Genomic DNA, 24070 nt, shown 5'->3' on the forward strand with positions numbered 1-24070 from the left:
TGGGCCATGCCTGAACTTCTCCAAAATGGGACCTTACAAATTGTCAGGATTGCTCCAAGACTAGACCATAAAAAGGAAGAGGGCATAGGGAAGATCCTCTATTAGAAGACCTATCCAGGGCTAAAGTGCATGGTTTCTTAAGCATGAGCAAGAGAAAAGGGATCCTGCAAACTTTCCCTGGCTCTTTTGAAAATACATTAGATTTGGTAAAACCAAAGCACATTTGGCCCCTCAGTGCCTGATTTTGAAACACTTGTGTATTTCAAGGGGAATTTAATCCATGTGTTTCTGATTCATTTTCACTTAACTCATCAAAATGTTGCTTTAGAGAAGCTATGTGATATCCAAGATGCTTGTAGCTTTTCTCTTTCTTTCCCTTTCTTTCATTTTCTCTTTCTCCTTTCCTTCCTTGCTTCCTCCTTCCTTAATTTTTTCTTTCTTTCTTCCTTCCTTCCATCCCCCCTCTCTCTCCCTTCTCCTTTCTTTCTTTTTCCATCTCTTCTCTTTCCTTCCCCCTTCTTCTCTCTCCCCCTTCCTTCCCTCCCATCCTTTTCCTTTATATCCTTTTTTATCTTTCTTTTTCCCCCTTCTCCTTTTCCTCTTCCTTCTTAAAAAAGATACACCTTTTAGAGCCTTATTTCTCACATAGCCATCCTCCCATCCTTCCAAGGAATTCAGGTTAGATTTTACCAAGGATGTGTAATGGAGCTATATAGAATCTAGGCTAATTTCAAGGGGAATCTTAGTACAGTCAAAGAGAAGTTAACATGGTTATATCTCCCACTACCTCATCCCCATGAATAAGATGTTACTCTGCTTATCATTTTAATAACTCAAATTGGAGCTAAATGGTTCTTTCCTACTAGTAAACTTTTCTTCCATTTCTAAAATAGTCACCCATTTAAACAAATACTCTGGCCAATCCATATTAATACTGAACCGTTGAACATGACTATATATGGTCATCATAAAATGTGAAGCCTTGATGAAACTACAGGGGCAGCAAACTGAAATTAGTCTAAGATCCTTATTCTAAGGAACCAACCACCGTTGCTCATAATAGTATTATAATCTTTTAGATGTCAAAGGGAAACTTTGATGAGTTGCTTATTTAAAAATGTTTACAAAAATAATGTGAACTTGATGACCGACAGATATCTGATATAGAAATAATTGTTTTCCATTATTTTATTAAACACAATAATGTTCCTCATTTCTAAAATCTCTTAAAATTTTCAAGATAAAAAGCTCATTCCTGTGGACTTTCTCTGGAGTACAAGACATTTCCTTACCAGTGAAAACAGTTTAGATTTCTACTCTGTTCTGAATAAAAAGGAGAATACATTTTCCAATGCCCCCCCCCCCCCAAACTGCTTCTTTGCTTCCTAATGGTCAACAGATCATTTTTCTCATCAGTAGAGTGAAATTCACACTACAGAGTATCGAAAAGTACCTTGTAATCCTTAAAATGCTTTAAAAATGTGAATTATTGTACAGAAATTGAGCACAAGCCCATCACAACAAAATGTATTTTCTATTCCCATCTTTACTTGAAGTTTCACAGAAAGAAAAATATCCCAGACTATTTTATGCCATAAATTAATAAATACCAAGATATATAACCATCTTATTTTCTTAATGTTACTGAAGTAACTCCCTATTCAGTACCAGCTTCATTACTTTAAAAAAAAATGGAATGCTTTCTTAGACATATTGAACTTGGCTGTATGGTATTACTGAAACTGACTTTAGAGCTGAGAATACATAAAATTTTAAAATAAAACTCTTCCTTCTTCCCTCCCTCCCTCTCTCTTCCTTCTTTCCTTCCTTCCTTCCTTCCTTCCTTCCTTCCTTCCTTCCTTCCTTCCTTCCTTCCTTCCTTCCCAGAACCAGGGAACAGTTCCCACAAAAACTTGAGTAAGAATCTAGAACTTACCAATGAAATTCTATTCAGCTATATCAAATTTTTTTTAAAAAAAGTCACATCTTTGTATAACATTTATCATCCAGTTACAGTTAGGTCTGAGATCATAGGGGAATATAAAAATACTGAAGAAAGAGGTAAAATTGGTGAAATTTTATAGTTGCATATGAGGAGAGCTATATTTCCACAAAAAAAGGAGAAAACTATGTTTTAAGGGCACCTGCAGTGGACAAGTCAAATGAAGGGCTTCAGGCTGACAAGCTCTGGGACTCTGATTGCGCTGATTTTCCTGGAGTACTCTTTAAGGAACCTTCTGTGATTACAATGGGACACTGTATTAGAGGCCCTCCAAAGTCTCTTCTAACTAGAGGATTCTAGTCACAACAAGTATTTTCTCTCTCTGCCTATAATATATATATATATATATATATATATATATATGTATGTATGTATAACTCTCTACATTTGTATTTGTCTCAATCTCTTTCTCTCTAGAATATATGTATATACTCATATATTATAAACATGTGTACATGTTTGCATAGACACATAAATAAATCTAATAATACATTCATATATGTATAATACATGTAGCATAAAATATAACTATCTGTATGCAAATAAATTATATGCATATATGATATAATCTGTAAATATAAACATATTATGATTTTATTAATAAATATGTGCCTATGAACACCTCTTGTTTGGTTATTGTTCTTCATCCTCAAAGAGGTCCAAAATGCCATGATTCTTTTGGAGTCAAGATACAGTATTTCTATTATGGCTGATCACAAAAAATTAACTAATCTTGATTGGCCCTTCTGTTAGTATGAACAATTAAGAATTGACTACAAACAATTGTTTGGTAGTCATTATATCTTATCTGTCCTAAGCTACAAGTTTCCAGAAGTAAGAATATAACCATTCTGCCTTTTCTGAGTTCCTCATAGCCCTTAGCAAAGAAATCTCTGAGGATAATCTCACTCTTATTCATATGACACCCAAATCTTTATCTTCAGCCTTGTCCCAACTTTTGAACTCCAGATTTACATCATGGAAGTAAGTGGTATCATGAATAGAGTGTTAGACTTGGACACAGGAAAACAGGAATTCAAATTCTTCCTCAGATAGTAACAGCATGACTCCCAATCTCAAGTTTCTTTATTTGTAATTTGTAGTCATTCATCATTTAACTCCCCTTGTTGTGAGAATCAAATGAGATAACATATATGAATTTTTAAAAAATACCTTAAAATCCTATATAAATGTTATCTATTGTTATCATTTCTAGCTATTTAGAGGACATCATGTGGATATCCCACTACCATTCCTCAATTCCAGGATTTCCAGAACCAATCATATCTTTCTCCACAAATGTTCTTATGACTTTATTATTTTTCTCCACTTTGCCACAATTCATTCAGACTTCCATGTTTTCAACTTTGGTATTCCCATCAGTTTCAAGATCTATGAAATACCACACTCTTCCCATTGCTACCATCTAAGTATGGACTCTTGTAATAACCTAATAGACTTTCCTACCTTTCTTTTATCTTTAATCCATTTTTAATGCCATTTACCAGAATAATATTTCTTATACATAGATTTATTCATTACTTTTCTGTTGAAAATATTCCAGTGACTATCTATTTCTTACTGAGTAGAGTTCAGCTCTTCCTAACTATAGACCTATCCATTACAACACCTCTATTCACCCTGTTCTCCAATTAAAGTAGAATGATCTCTGTTCCTAACTATACCTGTGTTTCTGTAACTTTGCTCATGTTGTTTTCTAGACTGAGAAATTCTTCCTCCTCTTCTTTACCTGTTGGATCTTTATCAGTTCTTTAAATCCCAATTTAAGTATCATCTCTTCCAAGAGATTTTATTTTCTCTGATATCTCCTTTCAACATTAACCTTCTTCCTCCAAACTCACATTGGACATTTTATTTTCTATCTCTATTGGACTTATCATCCATTATCATTTATGGTAGTTTGCATTATCTGTTTACTCTTCTCTATGTAAGCCCCATGAGTGCTGTCACTGTCAGCTAAGCATTGTTCCTCTCCAAGTGCCAAACACAGAGTTCTGGACATAGTGCTTAATAAATTCAGTGTTCTTAATCACTAGTGATATATAACTACAGTGACAATTTATTTAGTGGAAATGCTTAAAAGCGAACAGAAAAATGAAGACACCTAAGTTCATGTACACTATTGTTATAGCTTCTGATTTCCCCATTTTGTATTCTATACCTACTCTTGGTACCTACCTTGTAAAAGACTAATTGATGATCTAACACAAATGAATGAATGAATGCATGTAAATTATCAGTGTTATGCTAAACAAAAGATCATGGATCTAATTTGTGGCCTAGTCTGATATGTAGATATGGGAGAAAGGGGTGTGTATATATATATATATATATATATATATATATATATATATATATATATATGTAGCTATATCTATAGATATAGATTATATAGAGATAGAGATAGAGATATATAGAGATATATAGAGATATATAGATAGAGATATAGATATCTCACATATTTGTCGGTAGGACAATGCTATCATAGACTGTAGGAAGTGAAAGATAATATAGCTCCAAATTCATCACTGGACAGAGGAAGAAAATATTTACAATGAGTTCCATGCTAACAAATTATCTTTTTTTCAAGTCTACACTTTATACATAGGGAAATTTATATGAAAGGAATATAACCATTTATAAGGAAAACTGTGATCATCTTTAATACCTATTAAATAATATAATAAAATAAATATAATAATAATTTATTATATATAATTATATAAAATAAATAATGTAAATGTTAATTACTATTTACATGTATGTTTTGAATGTAATATTGACTTTTCCTCTGTGGTTTAGTTGAATTCATGATAGTAAACATATAGCAGAGGAAACAATTGATTTTTCTATATGTAGTCATTCATAATCATGACCACCTTGTCATAGAGAGTTTATAAATGTGATTTTTCAAAAGTCTTCCATCCTCTTTTTATAAATCCCTGTTCAGGAAGCATCAGAATAAGATGAAGATTGAGTCAGAAATGGTCCATAATAAACAGGACCAATAAATGCTGTTGTTTGATTATATAAAACAGAAGTTGAAGTAATAAAATTCGGGCACATCAAAAGTTTTTAGGTAGGAGCAGCTCCAAGCACATTTGTCATCAGAGAAAGAGAAACAAAAAAAATAAGGATCCATTCATCTTTGCATTAAATTATTGTCTGTGCTCTATATTGTACAGTGTGTAATATCTGGGCTTCATATCATATTCAGAACATGCTGCTCCTCTCAATTTCAGTCTCTGTCTCTTTCTGTAGGACATTAATATTATATAAATAATATATTATATCTTGTAACAGAATATATACTAATAAAATCTAAACTACATATGTAATGAAGTCTCTATGCATATTGTATACCTACACATGCATACACATATACATATATACACGGGACACAATTTTTTAAGACAACTGGAATAAAGATCACCCTGCCATCCACTGTAGTCGGCTTTATGTTTCTGTGAATACTTCTCAGGGCCACCCACATCTTATCCTTCATTGTTGTTTTGAGTTTGTTTTCTTAGTAGGATTAGTTGTAGAATAAACTCTAGTCTTTCTGGCTCTTCAAAAAAATTCAATTCTGAGTAAAGCGAAAATTAGACTCTTAAATATGCACAGAAAGCTGTTTATCTTACAAATTTATTCTTTTTTTATTGGGCCACACATATTCAAGATAGAAAGATAAAAGAGAAATAGATAACAGGCGATCACTTGGAGTGACATATAGCAAAACATAACCAGTACTCTTTTTTCTATAAATTCTTCCAGAGTGCTTTGTTAGTATTATATATCTATATCTATATCTATATCTATATCTATATCTATATCTATATCTATATCTATATCTATATCTATATATGTGTGTGTGTGTGTGTGTGTGTGTGTGTGTGTGTGTGTGTCTCCATAATGTTCCTTGGGTACTTCTTGAAACTAAAGTCCAAATAAACCATTTATTATCTCTACTGTGGTTACTGTTTGGCAGTCTCCAAACCACTATTGTTCAGAGATAGTGGCCATCATTGCAGAAAACTTTTGTGAAGGAAGTTTTCCATACAAATTGTGGAAAATGAAGAGGCCATATGAATTGAAAAGTAAAAGTCAGCACCTGCCCACTTCTACCTTGAAAGCCAACATCCAGTACACTTAAGTCCTGCTAATAATTCAAAATGACAGTTATTGGCCTCCTAACTTAAACAGTCTATCTTAACTATATTCCAGGGAGGACATGTGCAGAATTTTAATCAGGTTCATATTTGTTTTAAGCCGACCCAGTCCTCCTAGCACAAAGAAAACTGAATAACTCTGGCAAGACAGACTGATAATATTTGGTGGGGGATAGAGGATAGACAGGGGTCTTATTTCAGATGTTCATTTCTAAACTGTCAAGCTTGGCATTCGGCACAAGTCCGTTGAGGTCCATGCTAGCTGGGGTATTCTGCAAACTTTTACTTTCTGTTCAATGGGAATTTATTAAAATTCTTACTATGAGCAGTTACGTATTGGGAAATGGACCAAGTTTAGATAATCTCTGATTCCTTCACTTACAAAGCATTTCATCTGGCAAAGGTAAGAAAAATACAAACTCAGATAGCTATTATACAAATTAACATGTGATAAATACATTAGAGAGGAGTGGGGAGACTAAGAGATTAGTGAAGATTCTTGAAGGAGGTGAAATTTGAACCCCCTCTCACCCCCTCTAGTAAGTTGGATCATATCCTATGTGTACTTAGATATGTGGGAGCATCTCGGTGGGGTAGCAAATAGAATACTGGGCTTGGAGTCAGAAAGACTTGTCTTTGTAAGTTCACATCTGGTCTCAAACACTTACTAGCTGTGTGACTATAACCAGGTCACTTAACCCTGTTTGTCTCAGTTTTCTCATCTGTAAAATGAGCTGGAGAAGGAAATAGCAAATGACTCCAGTATCCTTGCCAAGAAAACCCCATTTGGGATCATGAAGACTCATATAACACTAAATCACAAAATTTAGATATGTTTCTATTGGTTTGAATAAGAAAACTTCCACCACATAGGAAAACTAGAAACTAATTATGTGGATTTCTAAAGGTACGTTACTTGATAGCTTGACTGTTTTTAGTGGAGGAAGGAGTGGGCATAGAAGGACAACTACAATGGAACTCATAGTCAAACCTTTCCAAAAAATTTATATCAATGATTTTATAAATGGTAGACAACAGGGAGGATTCTGCAGTAGTTTGGAATTAATTTCCTAGGAAGAAGCACAACTGGTTGTTTTAATAGTATGTAAAGATTGAGCCAGTAGTATTACACACAAGCAGGGGTACACTAGAGTCAACTTGAACAAGCTCTGAATTATGAAATTTTTGATATGAGCAATTACACTTCAGAAAATGGCAACATATCCCTATTGATCAGAGAAATACAAATTAAAAAAACTGTGGTACCACTTCAAATCTATCAGATTGACTAATATGACAAAAAAAAGGAAAATGTTGAGTGTTGGAAGGGATGTGGGAAAACTGGGGCACTAACGTACTGTTGGTGGCATTGTGAAAAGATCTAATCATTCTGGAAAGCAATTTTTGAACTATGCCTAAAGGGCTATAAAACTCTATATACCCTTTGATCCAGCAAGACCACTGGGTCCATAACTCAAAGATATCTCCCAAAAAGGACAAGGACCTATTTGTACAAGTTTATTTATAACACTTCCTTTTATGGTGGCTAAGAATTGAAAATCAAAGGAATGCCCATCAATTCAAGAATGGCTAAACAAACTGTATTATATGATTGTAATGGAATATTATTGTGCCATAAGAAATGACAAGTGGGATAATTTCAGAAAAAAAGCCTTGAAAGACTTATATGAAACTGTTACAAATGAAGTAGTCAGAACCAGAAGAACATTATATATATATATATATATATATATATATATATATATATATATATATATATATATGTATATGTAACAGCAATATTATTTGATGAAAAATTGTGAATGACTCAACTATTCTCAGTAATACAATGATCCAAAACAATTTCAAAAGATTAATGATGAAGCAGACTATTCATTTTCTAAGAACCAGTATTGATTGAATACAGACTGAAGCATGCTATTTTTCAATTCTTTCCTTCATTTTTTTCCTTTTGAGTTTCTTGTACAAAATGACAAATATGGAAATGTTTTACAAAATTGCACATGTATAGCCTATATCTGATGGCTTATTATCTCAGAAAGGAGAAGGGGAAAGAGGGAGGAAGAGATGGAATTAGGAACTCAAAACTTTAAAATGTTAAAAAATTGATAAAAAAAAGATCTGAATTTAAGAATATAGTATTATCTAAAGAAATAATGCAATGGTAATTGTAGATTAACATTACTAGTGTACTTTGTATTTTTATTTTTCAGAAAGACAGTTAAAAATTTAACAGCACACTCTTACATGGAAGTCTGTTTCCTTTCCCTTTGTTAGATCATAGCTGGAGTCTTGTGTCCTGTTCTGAGTGCTATATTTTAGGAAAAGTACTAAAAACTAAAATGGATTCAGAGAAGAGTCACTAGGATGGAGAGGGACCCTAGATGAAGAAACTGATAATAGGGAATCTGAAAAAGAAAACATGTAGTGGGGGGAGGGGAAGATATGAAAACTGATTTTGGGGGCTGCCAAGGGCTCCCAAGTAGAAGTATTAGACTTATCATGCTTAGCCCCAGCAAACAGAATTAGGAGCAATGACAAATTCCGTGGAAGATAAATTTTGGCTCTATATAAAGAAAACATAAAACTTTCAAACCAAAAGCCAAAAGTGGAATGATCTGCCTTGGGAGGTGGCTGGTTCCCCTTCACTGGAGGTCTGGATGATGTTTGTCCTTCATTCTCCAAGAAGACCGTGACATCAGGACTGGAGATCTTGAAGTGGAGGCTGCATGATCACTTGAGGATTCTGCAGAAAGTAGTTGGTGGATGGGAACAATTCTTGGTTCCCTTCCAACTCTGAGACTCTGAAACCCAAATGCTGTTTACTTCACCAGAACTATTGTCCTAGAAATACAAAACCCTTGACAAACTTGTTATTCAGAATGCCATGTTCCCTGGGACCATACATAAGAAGTTCATGCTTCTCAATCCAGATAAAGGAGCAGTTGTAGCAGAACAAGACAACTATTCCCTCCACTTCTCACTTGGCAAGACTTGGTCATTCAAGACAAACAATTGACTGATCGCCTTTTCAAAACTGAAATCACAGACCAATCCCCATGAATCTCTTCTATTCCCAAACTCATGCAACCATAATCAAACATACAGTATTGTGTTGGACACTGTACAAATACATATTCTTTGAACCTGCTGCTGCCCTCTAGGGCAGATTTGTATCCTTCTGGTGCAAGGCTGAGCATCAAGGAAAACCCAGCTGAGCCCAAACAAAATTGTTCTCTTGCCCTTCTTTTTCAGGGATGCTACCATGCTCATCTTGTCTTACTAATATTGCCTCCTTCGGCTGTTTGGTGTCAGACCTCGGGTGCTGCAATAACATATCCTCCAGCCACGAAATATTTTAACACTTTTATTTAGTATTATGTCCCATAATTTCTGTGCAGAAGGCAGCAATATGTAAATTTTATTCCATTTTCTAATGGTTTGGGTTGCATAACAAATAACAGCAGGAGAAACAATTTGTATTGATACTTTGCAGGGGAAATGTTCAAGTCACTGCAAAAAGATTTAACTCTGTGAGGCTGTAAGTTTATGGGAGTTTGCAGCTGAGTTTTTGCACATGACTTTGAATATGTCACTATATGTTTATCACCATCTAATTGTGGAACAAAATTTCTATACTTTCTGTCCTATTCCAGAGATTGCACTGGTGCGTGGATAGAAGACACTAGAAGGGATAAATGATCAGTTTGGATAATTCTCTTTCCTGTCCCAAAATAGCTTTGTGTAGCTTTTTTTTTATCATATTGGTGGGACTCAGCTGAGGCACATTTTTTTCATTTATTGCTTTATTTAATGCAAATGTGATTTCGATCATAAAGTGAACTATCCAGCTAGTTCATATTATAAATTAATCAGATTCAACAAAACACTAACATTTTAAACTTTTCAAAAAAATATTTAATAGGAGCTAAGCAAAAGAAGAAATCAAACCAGCTGCTGACACAGCTGTTTCTTTTCTTGTATAATTCAGTTCAATATAAAGGTACCATATGCTGCTTAAAACGATGATAGGAAAGATGAAATAATTTAAGAGAATAACAAGAAAATACATGAATTGTCAGCATTCTGTCAGATTTAAAGAATGAAATAGACAGGTGTAGTATTGACATGTTTAACTTTGTGTTGTGTTAGCAGTTTTGGTGCGAACAACTTCTGACATGTGCTGAAGTGATGTGAGAACGCTTTTCCTCTGTTGCAGACATTGGTGAAGAGGCTGGGAGATCTGTCGGAGTCCAGCCACCAGCTCTGCTGAGAGATAGGAGCCTTGGATCGGCAATGAAGGACTGCCCTTATTGTGGGAAAACTTTCCGAACATCCCACCATTTAAAGGTGCATCTGAGAATACATACAGGTGAGAAACCTAGGACAGATTGAGAGCAACCCAAGCCACACTCAGAAGTGGGGCTGGGGGGGGGGGGTCTTGGCACATTCCTAATAGGCCAGGACCACATGACTGAATCAGTCACTGTCTCTGTGGACTTAAAAACAAATCCCAGACTCTGTACTTACATATATATATATATATATATATATATATATATATATATATATATATATATACATATATATGTATATGTATATGTATATATATACATATATATGTATATATATACATATATACATACACACACACACACACACACACACACACACACCCTACACCCTATTGGTACTGATTCTAGTTTATCACAGTTACCATTTAACACTTCTATCTTTAGGCAAAATTTGGTCTGTTTCCTCTTTTGAATTTCTGAACAGCCTTTTATAGTTTTACTCTGCTTTGGTTTTTATCCCAGTCTTCTTATCACTTTAGCTATTTTCCAGATCTTTTCCTACCCATTATATATAGAATGGTCTACTAAGATAGTTCCACTAGCTTTTTGCAGAGTTCCCCTGCCACCACCCAGATTTTCACCCAAATATTTTTGGCATATAGACACCTCCATTTACTTTGATATTTTGCTGACACTTTATCTATTGGAGTTTGAGCTACTTCAGAGGATAGACAAATATACCATCTATTTTCAAAAATAATCATGGTATATTTCCCAAGGAATCAATAAAGCAAAAGACTGTTCTGAGATATTTAATGTCTATAAACCTCATTTCTCATTATGTGGTGAAAGACTAGGGCACCTAATGGCATTACCTGGTTTATAAAAAGCCTACTGATGCTGAGAAGAATATACTTTGGGGGAGTGTGGTGCTGGATTTGTCCTGTTTTGCATGTTAGTTTTGAGGCTGCTTCAGGGAAGGCTATTCTTTCTGTATTTCTCTGAAAACAATGCCTCACATTTCTACTTCCCCTTCTCAGAAACATTCAGGTCTTGTCAAGTTGATTTGAGTGGTCAGTCAACTAGTTGTCTGTTCAACATCTATGAAGCACTGACTATGTTTAACCCTACCCTGGACACTGTGAAGGCTATAAGAGAAGATGGTATTATTGTTTCTACTCTTTAAGTGTCTTTCACTGTAGTTGGGGAAATAAGATTAATTTTAAAGATGAAACAACAATAAAGTAGTGTGATGAAGGAGAAAGACACTTGAATTAAAAGCCAGGAGACCTGGATTCAAGTTCCAACTTTATAATTTATCAATTTGGGGCCTTTGGGCAAATCATCTTGCCTCCATGAAACTCAATTTTAGCTTTATCTAAAAATATAGGAGATTGGACTGGATGATTCACAAGATTTTTATCATCTTTAAGAGTCTAATGAGAGCAATATACACATATATGTATACATATAATATATATATATATAATTAAGTTATATATTCCCACCAAATGAGCTGATTCATCATATCCAAAAGCATGAACTGAGATCTAGAAAAGCAGTTTCTAGAAAGCAGAAGACCAATAGATGGAAGTTTACAGGAAGGCATGCAATATGAAGAATTTCTTAATACTTAGAGTTGTTCAACAATAAAAGATACTGCCTTCTGAGGAAGAGATGTCCCTGATACTGAAGATCTTCCAGCAGAGGATAGATGACCACTTGTCAAGGATATTGTAGAGGGGACTAATGTTTAGGTAGAAATTAGATTAGATAACTGCTGAGAGCCTTTACAACCCAGAAATTCAATGAATCTTTGATGCTGAGACAGTAACTATGATTTGAGACCTTATAAAGGAGAAATCCCAGCAGGTGAGTGTAGGAAGCTTGAAAATGCTTCCCAATGACATCTTCACTGTCTAGGCAATGCTGAGATTGATGTGCCTCCCCATTTAGGGACTGAAGACTCTAATAGTTAAGGATCACTAGGCTACAATGAAATGTGAGGGGAAACAAACAAATAAACAAACTATGACTCAGAGTTTTTCACCAACCAACTAACCATTCATAAGTTTAGGATTAGGGTAACGTTAGGGTAACGGATAATCTACTTCATTGACTGCTATTTTAAGATAGTTTTACAGTTTTGCTACCACTTCCTGCAAGGTGCATCTGATGTATAAAAAGGCAATTTGGGAGATGCCTTCACAACCTGGGGAATAACATTGAGGGCACCTATTTCCTTCATGCCCCTGAAATCCCAAGGGGTATCTCACAGTTAGCTTCCACTAAATCAGCTAAAGTATGTGCTAAGCTATCTGCTCACCTCTTCTTCTCCTGGAAGAATTAGTAGCCACTCTGGCAAGGTTCTTAGTCTATTGAGCGGAGAAGTGGAAATTGCATGGTGTGATTTTAGGGACTGAAAAGTTTTACTCACCCAAAAACCCATTGAGTCAGAATTTAGTGCAGAGACAGTGGGCCAAGGAAGCACCCATGGACAAAGGCATTTCCAGAACCTTACAAGATCATGAAAAAAAGGACAGAAGGCATAGAAATGTCACCCACGCGAATACTGTTTGCAGTATGAGGCATTTAAAAAAGCATAATTGTCACAAGATAAAGATCAATTTCCTTTTTATCTAAGAACAAAGAAGTTGGAAAATGCTTGCACTTCTGTATTTTAATAGAGCAGAAACTATTACATGTTATAAATAACCAAAATAAACATTCATTATAACAATATAAAAGTGTAGATTATAAGAGTAATTAAAAATCAAAACCAGATATTTCTTATTAAATGATTTAATAGTTGAATTCCAGTTATTAAAATATACTTCCTGGGTTTTCTTCCTGATACTTCTCTATGAATTTGTTTGAGCATTTGGTTTACAGAACACACTTTCAGTACAATATTTTTAAGGGGAAAAGTTTTCTATAGTGCACTCTATTGAGCACATTTTTTTTCAGAGCCAACATGTAACAAAGAAGTCTCTACTTTAATTGCACAGGATAGGAGGTGGCACAGGCTCTGTATTCTTCCATCATACTCCATCTTTATTAGAAGTCTTGGTCGTAAAACACTGACTGATAAAAACCACTTTCCTTTTTTTCTCCACTACATTAACTCAATTACTGCTCTTCTTTTCCCAACACCTGTTTATTAGAGAGGAACTCAAGTAGTTTAACAGAAGTCAGGTTTCTCTGAACACCTGGGGAGCTTGGGAGCAGCCTGTAGGTAGCTCAAATTTGGTAGCACTATCCTAGGAGATAGATCTAATTCAAAGTATCCCCTGGGATTAAAAGCCTAGGGGACAGATGTGAATCCCCTAAGTTGGGCTGGCAACAGACACTGGCCCACCTCTGGCTGCCATCAGAGATGCCATTAGTCACTGCCAGTTCAGAATGCACACCACAATTTTCATCGTGCTTTGCAACAATACCTTGGATGGCAATGGGACTCCTGGGAAAGTGTTTATAGACATTGGGCATGCTCAGTTATTCCCCAAAAGCACAATGAAAAGCAATAATATCTGGACCTAATCAATGTAGGTTAGGAAAAGCCAAGTATCAATAAGTATTCAGTTATAACATGCAACCTGATGCAATAAAGCTGTGGCAACAGGGTATTCAGTATACCCCATACAATAATTAAGTTATCTAATACATTAAATTGGACTCCTTTTATTCCCCTTGGCAATCATCTAATGTGTAGTAAAGCACCCTCCCTATTTGGTCACCAGGGGAACTGCTTAAGATAAAAATGCAATGATGCCCAAGGCCTGCCTTTACCATACCAGAACAATTAGTTACCTGTCAGTCCCCTAGAAACCTGAAGGAATGAATGTATCTCCCAACCCATCTCACTCACTACCAAGGAAGGTTTGGTTCCTGATAAGGGAGATACTTAAGCACTGACTTCTCTATAAGCTCTCTGATTTTCAGATTATATGTATGATATGTCATGGTATAGCCCATGATATATATATATATATATATATATATATATATATATATATATATATATATATATACATATATATATATATATATATATATATATAATATATTCCTCAGTGTTTTAGGACCATCTTCGGCTTTTCATAGGAGGTTGCTATTACTAGCATGAACATCATAAAGAAAGATAGCAAATAACTCTACAAGTGCAACTCAGAGACATTCAAGTTCACAGACTAATTAATAAGTCCCATTTTTCCAAATTATGTGAATATGTTTATTAATATGATTTTCTGTTCTGTGCTCAACGTTCCACACTTCTCACTCTACAACTCCACACTTGGAAACTTCTTTCAACTACAGGAAAAAATGGAAAGTTGAGAGATAATGTTTTAGGGATATGCCACCATGATCAGAGGAATATGCCTCATTGGAGTGTGTCAGTATGCAGTGTCTAGCCCTACCCATGTGTCTTATGCTATCAAGCAAAAGAGTTCTGTGTTGGCATGTGTACACATTAGTGTGTGTGTGTGAGCGGGGGGAGGAGTTTAATCAGGAGTGGGGAATGAAGGCTCTATGAAGGGTTATTATCTCAAAGTTGCATTTAGGTATACATCTGAATCCATGCCATCCAGATTCCATGAAAACTTTTTCTCTTTAGAACCAAAGACAGTAGGTGGAATATTTTCTATGATTCTTTACTCCAGCATTCCAAAGGAATGGGTGAATGCCAATGACAGTCACCTAGTAGAGACTTTATTGTATAAATTAAACACAATAGGATTTGGATCTCTATGATATTAAAGCAACTGGTTAAAAAAAGTAAATTTCCTACCAAACAACCAGATAATCCATTCTAAATTCTGTTCTAACATGAAAGCAGGGACTCCTGCCTCCTTTTCATCTTTACCTTTGAGCTTGCAAAGAAAGCTTTGAAAGCCACTAATTATTCTAACAATTTGTCTTTTAACATCTTCCAATGAATTGATTGAATGGTAACTTGAAGATAAGTGTACACACAGTAAGTTGGGGATAGTGTACACACATATCCAAAATCAGATCGTTATGTGACCTTACTACATCTAATGAACTCAGGCAAAGTCAGTTCTTCCTCCATATTGTCTAGGTACATATTCATGAATGACCTGAAGAATAGCCTGTCTCAGTTTCTCTATCTACACAATGTCTGCCTTGCTAACATATCATCAGCATTATTGGCATAGCCTTTGGAAAGTATATTGAGTTTGTGGAATAAAATAAGATATAATAATTCCCCATCACCATAATAATAAAAGTTCTTGGTATAGTTCAAGATCCAACCTTTCATCTTCAAAGAGGTTCACATATACCAACTAATAAATAAATGCATGCATACCTTATCTTTGACAGTTTTATTATTAACTCCATTAGGCAAGGTAACTTTCAGTTTAGAATTGAGAGACAAACATTGAATAAATTAATAAAATGAAATGGTTTAAAATGAGTGCTGTTTGCATGTCCTGTCACTCACATTAGCACAGTATCTGGCAAATAGTAAGTGCTTAATAAGTGTTTGCTGACATGACACATGCTGTTTTTCTCTGGGTGAGAACAGCCACCTTAGTAATGTAGAATAAAAGGTATCTGCACCCCATAGTAGAGAAGATTTTTTTAAAATTTGAATTAAGCTTCCTTCATTTTTACATTTCTAAGATGAACTAAAAGCCCATTTTATTTCTCTGGAGTCCTCATCCTTAACACCACACGGCTTGCTCTTCCTGCCTTAATGACATCCCAAACTTTTGTGGAAAATAATTGATTGAATTTAAATTTCCTTAAAAGTTTAAGAGGTAATGTTACAGTATAAATTCCCTACCAAACACTAAGTAGGGAAATATCCATTAGTGAAATTAACTACAGTTTCTAGGTAGCTAACAATGTGCAGTATACAGTAGGGCATGGCTAATGAACACTGCAGTGGGTGATATTTCATTATACAAATTAATGCTCACATTTTAATGGGAAAGTCACATAATGAATCTCGGCTTCAGTGACAGCAATTAGAGACACAGATTGTCCCCTTCTGGACAAGGCACTGTTTAGCAATAAGCAGCTGTGTAAAAAGTCTTCAGGTTTACAACATATATATGCTTTGGGGGAATTAGTGTACAATTTATATTAATGTACTGAAGCTTCGCTGCAAAGGAACAACCATATTTATCTCTCCTGGTATTAACTAAGTAAAGACATGTAGAAGGACTAAATAAATATCAGATATAGGGGGTGAATAAGTGAAAATATTTAATTATACAACTTAAAAGTGAATGGGATTCTGCAGGATTGTTGAGTGACTTAAAATAAGTTTAGAAGCATTTAACTCATTTAAAAAGCAAGATTTAGAGATATCTTAAACAGGAAAATCATAGCACCCTTCTTTCCAGCTTTTTCAGTTTAACATTGCTGTGATTCCACTTTGAATGTAACCCTATAATATTTCTGCAGAACTGTGATGTTTCCTTTCCTGCAGAAAGTATAAAGTGAATAATCCAAATGATAAAAGATGTTACTATGTAAAAATAGACATAATGAACTAATTAAACCACTCAGTCATATATTTCTAAAGAATTAGACAAGTTATCAATAATATTCCTATGATGAATATACATTTTATGTCACTGGAAAGCTAGTTTCACTGTAAAATGGCTTCAATAATTTCATTTGTCCATTGGAATTATGAACTGATGACTCATGATTTTATCATGCTTCTTTTCCCAACAAAATCCTCTTTTGTAGAATTATGTGATTTTTGCCTTACATTTTAGTTTCTGAACTGATTCAAAAAAGTATTGAAGATCTCTATTATATAGTGACTTACCTCTTTCATAACCTTTCCTTTCATTTAAAGTGGGCAAATAAACAACTAACTTTAATGATACTTTTGTCTTTTTGGTAGTCTGTGTCTCAAATATTTTCCCCCTGTAAAAATATTTCTACTCTCTACACCACCCCACTTCAGTAACTTCAAGAGGTTATAAAAGGACTAATCCTGGGAAGTTTGAATCTTTATGGGTGGGGGGGGATCTGAAAATTTGGGTGACCTGGATATCCACCTACATCAACTTACATGGCATTACAGGCTAATTTACAACTTAAGTGGTCCATCATTCAATTAGACAGTGATGCTGGCAGAATGACCAAGGGTTACCTATTATGTGAAGCTGGACTGAGAATTCTTTTCCAAATCTCTGACCCAGTCAGTCCCTGTTTGAGATTGGGGGGGTGTGTCAATTCTACTTAGTTTCCTTTTGGCAAGGAGTCTGATGGTACCACTGAAGTTTAGGGCCTGCTTGGGCTGGCCTAATAAATCTATCTTCATGAATACTTATGCCAAATGGCATGCTCCATTTCTAAAATACTCTTTTTTAAAATTACAAAATATCCTTTGGCTGTAGGTGAATTCTATAGTTGTTTATGTCTGGAGAAGAAGAGCAGATTGAAGGTTCTCTTGACCGAGACTTCAAAGGCTTCACCACTTTGTTGGTGAGGCCTTCTTTTCAGTTGCTACTTCAACCTCCAATTTGGCTAATGCTATGGAAAATATGTCTGGAGGCAGATTTTTTTAAAAAAAACTATGTTCACTGGCTCACTGGGGAGAGAATTTGGGAAAGAAATTTACTCATTTGGGAATAGAATTGGGATATTTCTTTTGGCACATAAGATTTTGTGCTTTGTATCTTCTCTATCCTTAGATGACCAAAAGCAGCCATTCTTGTGGAAGATACACATTTCATTCAGTTTGGGGTGTTACTTAGATTAAAAGTTCTTGATATGAGATCAAAACTTCTTGTGGGCAATCCTGTTCCTATGATTTTTATTTTATGCATATAAAAACATTCTAAAAAGAGGTCTATAAGTTCTGGCAAATTGCCAAAAAAGAGCTATTAAATAAAAAAGGTTAAGCACCCATGGTTTAGTGTATACCTATAACACAGGGACTTTTAGAGTGGGTCAATTAAAGCATGCAAAATATGTGACAAAAAAGAGTATTTAGGGCATCTGAAAAATATTTTTTAAAAAAGAAGAAAAGTAAACAAGTTTGAAAACAAGTTTGAAAAGCTCAAGTTTAAGATAATCTCACGTGAGCTGGTATAGATCTATGCAAATTGTTTCCTACTGGAATTCTTTGTTTCATTTAAGAGTCCTGCACAAGAAAATTTAATTATTGAAATCCCCACAAGACCTTTTTAAGAGAGACAAGGTAAAAGACATTGAACCAGATGAGTGTGTGTATTCTAGTTCTAGTTCTGCCACTGTTACTTCTTGTTTATGTCATAGGATCACAGGTCTAGAACTTCAAAGGACTTCAAAGAACATTTTATGCCTCATTTTCAGATAATGAAACTAAGGACCAATGAGATTGTGACTTGTTTGAGATTACAAAGATGACAAGTGTCTAAGAGGGGATTCGAACCCATTTCTTCTGACAACAGAATCAGAATTCTTTCTACTATACCATATTGATTCATCTCCTTTGATTCCTCCTCTGAATAATGAAGAGGGTGTATTGGCTAATGTGAGGTGCTCTCTTGGTCTGACAGACTGTGATCTTTAAAGGCCAGTTCAAGTATCACTTCTTCCATGAAGTTTTTTCATTCTGTCTCTACCCTCCATTGAACTTTTTGGACATTTAGTTCATCTCTTCCACTAGACTATGAGCTTAAAGGATATTCTGGGTCCCACTCCTCTTTGGATGAGTCAAGGGATCTAGTCTAGAACTTTTTGTGGCTTTTTTTTGCAATCTGGAGAAATCCAGGAACCATTCTTCAGAATAATATTTTTAAATGCATAAAACAAAATTTATAAGATTATAAAGGAAATCAATTATATTGAAATAGCCATGAAAATTAGGGAAAAAAGAAAAGTAGTTCACAGATGCCAGGACAAGAACCCCTGAGAAAATATTCATAGATAGCAAGCCTTGATTAAAATTTTATTGAATGGTGAATTGAACTTTCTATGAAGCATCCTTTCAGCATATATGCTGAGAAACATTTTCTACTGAGTTTTTACCTTTGTCTCTATTTAATCTTATATAGCTAGTTCTTAGATAGCTGCAACTTCATATGGGCATCTTTGAAGTGCCTAGGCAGTTAGGTAGAGAAGTCTAGTTCAATTATGTTGACTTCTGATTGCTTCAGTTTTCTCAACTATAAAAGGGAGACAATAATAGCATAAACCTCCCAGGGTTATAATGAGTATCGAGTGAAATACTTGTAAAGCATTTAGCGCAGTATCTAATATTGTCATCATCATCATCATCATCATTATTATTATTAATTATTCTATCTATTGTTGTTCTCCTTGCAGTCTCCCTTACGGAATGATACCTCAAGCTGAAGAGATAAATTCTTGTCCCTGGTAAAGGTCTAAGGAAAAAAAGGCCCATTTTTACTACCAAAAACTTTCCTAGCTACATAGAAATTATTTCTTAATTTACTTCCTAATCCATCCCTTATTAGAGAGTATCCACTCCCTTAGAGGTGGGAATCACTTTGTTTCCCTAATTCCATTACAAGCTAGGTAGGTACTTAAATGTTTGCTAATTGATTGATTTCTAAAATGCAACCTGAGTTCCTTCCAGGTCAATCCTCCCTTATTCATTGTCAGTGGTTAGAGCCTCACGTGTCATTTAGTTTATATTTTGATTGAATTGCTTGAATTTCTGGTTCCCCGAGTATAATTTTCAAAAGATATCATGCTAGTTCAACATTCTTATATTCTGACTATACAAACTGTACCATTCTCTGATCCCTGGGAGGGAATGTTCAGAAGAGTGCTTTATGATCCTTCAAGTCCTATAGAAAAGTAAGTTTTGTGGTTATCTGAGGACACTTGGATAGTTGTCTGGGACTAATTGTGCACATGTTGGTCCTCACTAGGAGATATCAAGGTAGGTTTCATGGTCTTTTCTGATGGGACTGAGTTAGTTCTGGGCATCAGATACCCTAGAAGTCAGTCATTCCCTAGAGTTTTTTTTTTGAGCTCACAGCCCTAACTTGAGCTTCAGTGGATGTGGATTATCCTAACATGCCCATTATAATATCTTCCAGTTTCTTAGGTGTCTGGATTCAGCCTGGACCACATCAGTCTACAGTGATTAAATAATACAAGGACTTTGATGCAGGAGATACAAACGCAGATGGAACAAACTTGTTTCATGAAAAGCTACCCTCTAAGACCTTGACTGGTCAGAGATTGATCTATTAGAAAAGGGGGGAGATTGGTTACAGGACTATTAGGAGGTAACATTTTACCATTAAAGGTATATACAGTCTCAAGCTCTTTGTCATGCTTTAGCTATGGGACGATTAGCCTTCCATCTGAAAGTGTTGAGGAAACAGTTGGTCAATGGCACTAGATAGTCCTGGTAACCTATTTCTCTACTGGAAACTCTACATCCGAGGAGCTGATAAGTCCTCTGGACTTGACTGAAATAAAAACCCAGTAGTGAGACTCTCAGAAGCTGTAAATAGCCTTCTTAAGGTAAATACTTCCACTCTCCCATAAAGGAGCCCTTTCCTAAGAACGTGTTCCCCCAGATTCTCTCATTTAAAATGCCCTGGGGTCTCTTCAAGTGACTTACCAATTAACACCTGGGTGCCTCATGAAGTTTGTAAGTCCTTGTTTCAATTTTCTTTCCATTTGTCTGAGACTTAGAAGCAATAAATGTTTTCAGGACCTACCATTCACAGATGATTTGCTGTTGCCTTTTAGATCAGCCAGAGAAAAAGAAGAGAGGAAAGAAAACAGTTTCTTGCCACATTGAGCTTCCTCACAGAAATAATTGCTAATATTGACAGGGCCCCATTATAAATAAGCTCACTGCACTGTCATAGCCCTGTCTCTTTGTGGGAGTATCTCGGCACTCGAGTCTAGAAAAGGCCCTGGATTGCTAACAAGTTCTCTCTATATATTTAAATGCACATGTATTTAGGCACCTCTCCTTTTTTTGTTACACTGCATGGGCAGGTATCAGTTTACATATATTTTCCAAAGAGAAAGAACAATAGAAGTTGGGGGGGGGGATGCTGAATTTAAATAAATATTTAATTCATGAAAATTATCTTATATGTTTTAAAATGCTATTTAAGGCTATTTTTATTCTCTAGAAAGCGCTTATTATAGGTAAATTACACGTTTTACTACCCGAGCTTAGGCTTGCCATTAGTACAAATTTAAGGCACTGCAAAGGCCAGTAGATAATGTTAATTTCAAATACAGAAACTAAATATATTTTGCACCTTTTATTACTCATTTTCTTTTACATTTTATCGACTACTTTTTATCTTAACTATATGTCTTTACATGCTGCAATCATAATGCACAGTAATGGTATTAATATTTTATAGAATCTGTATTTATAGTTCTTTATTTAGAAACAATGCAGTCGGTCTGCAGATCTTTGAATCCTTCTGGAATGGTGCCCTCCAAATAATGATAAATTACTTGTGCAGTATGCCATTTGCTAATTATATCCATGATTTACTGCAGAGCAAGACTTAAATCATTCATTTCAGTCTTGCGTAACAGTGCCATAAAATTTTTAGGTTTAAAAATGGTTTCCATGTGTATAATTTAAACAAATTTCAGAGCTATTGTATACACAAAATATTGCAACCATCCATTTGTTACATACTTTGTCTTTTTAAACTTCTACTTTTAATGATCACTGTGGTTGAAATTATTATGCTTAATTTTCATAATCATAGCTTTTAAATCTACAGCAGTTTTCACATGTTAGATAAAGAAAAAGATAGCTAATTGTGTGTAGATAGTATGTCATTCCTGAATAGTCCCAACTGGTACAAAATCATTAAAAAAGCTTAAGACTATGAATTATTCTTCTATTAAAAAACAGTTGTTCTATAACTAATTATTACTTTGAGTTGCTTTGTTTCAAAGAACAAATGTTGATTTTTCCATCCCTGTTCCACACACCAAAACGTAATAAACATATATGTTCTTTCTTTTGTCTCTTGTACTTCTATCTGCAGGTGAGAAACCCTACAAATGCCCCCATTGTGATTATGCTGGTACTCAGTCTGCATCTTTAAAGTACCACTTAGAACGACACCATCGAGAACGACAAAATGGCGCTGGACCACTCTCTGGGCAACCTCCAAGCCAGGATCATAAGGATGAGACATCAAGCAAAGCATCTCTGTTTATCAGGCCAGACATTCTGAGGGGAGCCTTTAAGGGTCTCCCAGGTATAGATTTCAGAGGTGGTACTGTCTCTCAGCAGTGGACATCAGGAATGCTTTCATCTGGGGACCATTCAGGGCAGGCTGTAGGCATGACTTCTGAGACTTCTTCAGAGACTCTGAAGGGCTCTGACCTACCTTCCAAAGGTACACATTTTTCTGAAATTGGACGAGCCTATCAGAGCATTGTAGGCAATGGGGTCAACTTCCAAGGTTCTTTGCAAGCCTTCATGGATAGTTTTGTCTTGAGCTCTTTGAAGAAAGAGAAGGAAGTGAAGGACAAAGCCCTATCAGATCCACTTTCCATGAAAGTCCATGGAACAGATGGTGGTGAGGAAAAGAATAGTGGAAAATCCTCCCAGAGGAAATCAGAGAAATCTCAATATGAACCCCTGGATTTGTCTGTAAGACCAGATGCAGCTTCCCTCCCAGGCTCTTCGGTGACTGTTCAAGATAACATTGCATGGCATGGCTGCTTGTTTTGTTCTTTTACAACTTCATCAATGGAATTGATGGCCCTTCATCTCCAGGCCAATCATTTGGGTAAAACTAGACGTAAAGACAGTGCTTTGGTAGCTACAGGAAATGGCAAAGAACAAGCAAGGGAAGTGAGCAAAACTGGCTTGCTCCCTTCTACAGTACAATCCAGCAAAGAGGTAGGAATTCCCACTATGATTACCCACCTTGACTCTACTTCTGAGAAGATGGCCCAAGGTCATGGCAAAGAAACTTTGGGAGAACAAAAGAACTCTGTCTGGTCTGGACATATGGACCCACCATTTTGCAACTTCACTTCAGACTTCTACAAACAATTTGGGGTTTACCCAGGAGTCATGGGCCCAGGATCCTCCTGTGCTAACAATGAGCCTGAAGGCAAAGTACAGCCTGAAGATGACTCAATGATCCTGCTCTCTGAGTCTGTGAACAAAAATGCTACTGACGACCTGTCTGATATTGCCTCATCTGAAGATATGGAATCTTCCAAGGAAGAAAACAATGAAGAGGAGGATATTGAGACAGAACCGGAAATAATGAGCAAACCATTGTCTGTCCTTAGCAAGGATAACAGCAATGATGGAGGAGATGGCCTCCCCAACACTGTTGCCTCCCAGCCGGCCCAAGGACTTGTTTCACCTTTGCCCCAAACATCTGAGAAGCAGTGGCATGGCCCAAATCTTCTTCCATCCCATGATACTTCCACAGGGGTGATGAAAGCAGAACAGATCCCAGGACCACAGGTTCTGGAGAAGCAGATGAACATGTTATCAGTCCTAAGAGCCTATAGCTCTGAAGGCTTAGCAGCCTTTAATGGACTTTCGAGTAGCACAGCAAGTAGTGGATGTGTCAAGAGACCAGACTTGTGTG

General features: G+C 35.6%; 1 protein-coding gene across 11 annotated transcripts in view; it reads left to right on the forward strand.

Moving 5' to 3' along the window:
* The window catches only part of ZNF536 (zinc finger protein 536), a 590155-nt gene that overhangs the window by 354875 nt on the left and 211210 nt on the right, over positions 1-24070 (forward strand). For all 11 annotated transcript variants that reach the window (XM_074211458.1, XM_074211460.1, XM_074211455.1 and 8 more), the window contains 2 exons: positions 10433-10585; positions 22496-24070. In XM_074211458.1, coding sequence (XP_074067559.1) covers positions 10433-10585; positions 22496-24070 — 1728 coding nt within the window. The remainder of the gene's footprint in view (positions 1-10432; positions 10586-22495) is intronic.

This window comes from Macrotis lagotis, chromosome 1 (genome assembly GCF_037893015.1).
Source record: "Macrotis lagotis isolate mMagLag1 chromosome 1, bilby.v1.9.chrom.fasta, whole genome shotgun sequence".
NCBI lineage: Eukaryota > Metazoa > Chordata > Mammalia > Peramelemorphia > Peramelidae > Macrotis > Macrotis lagotis.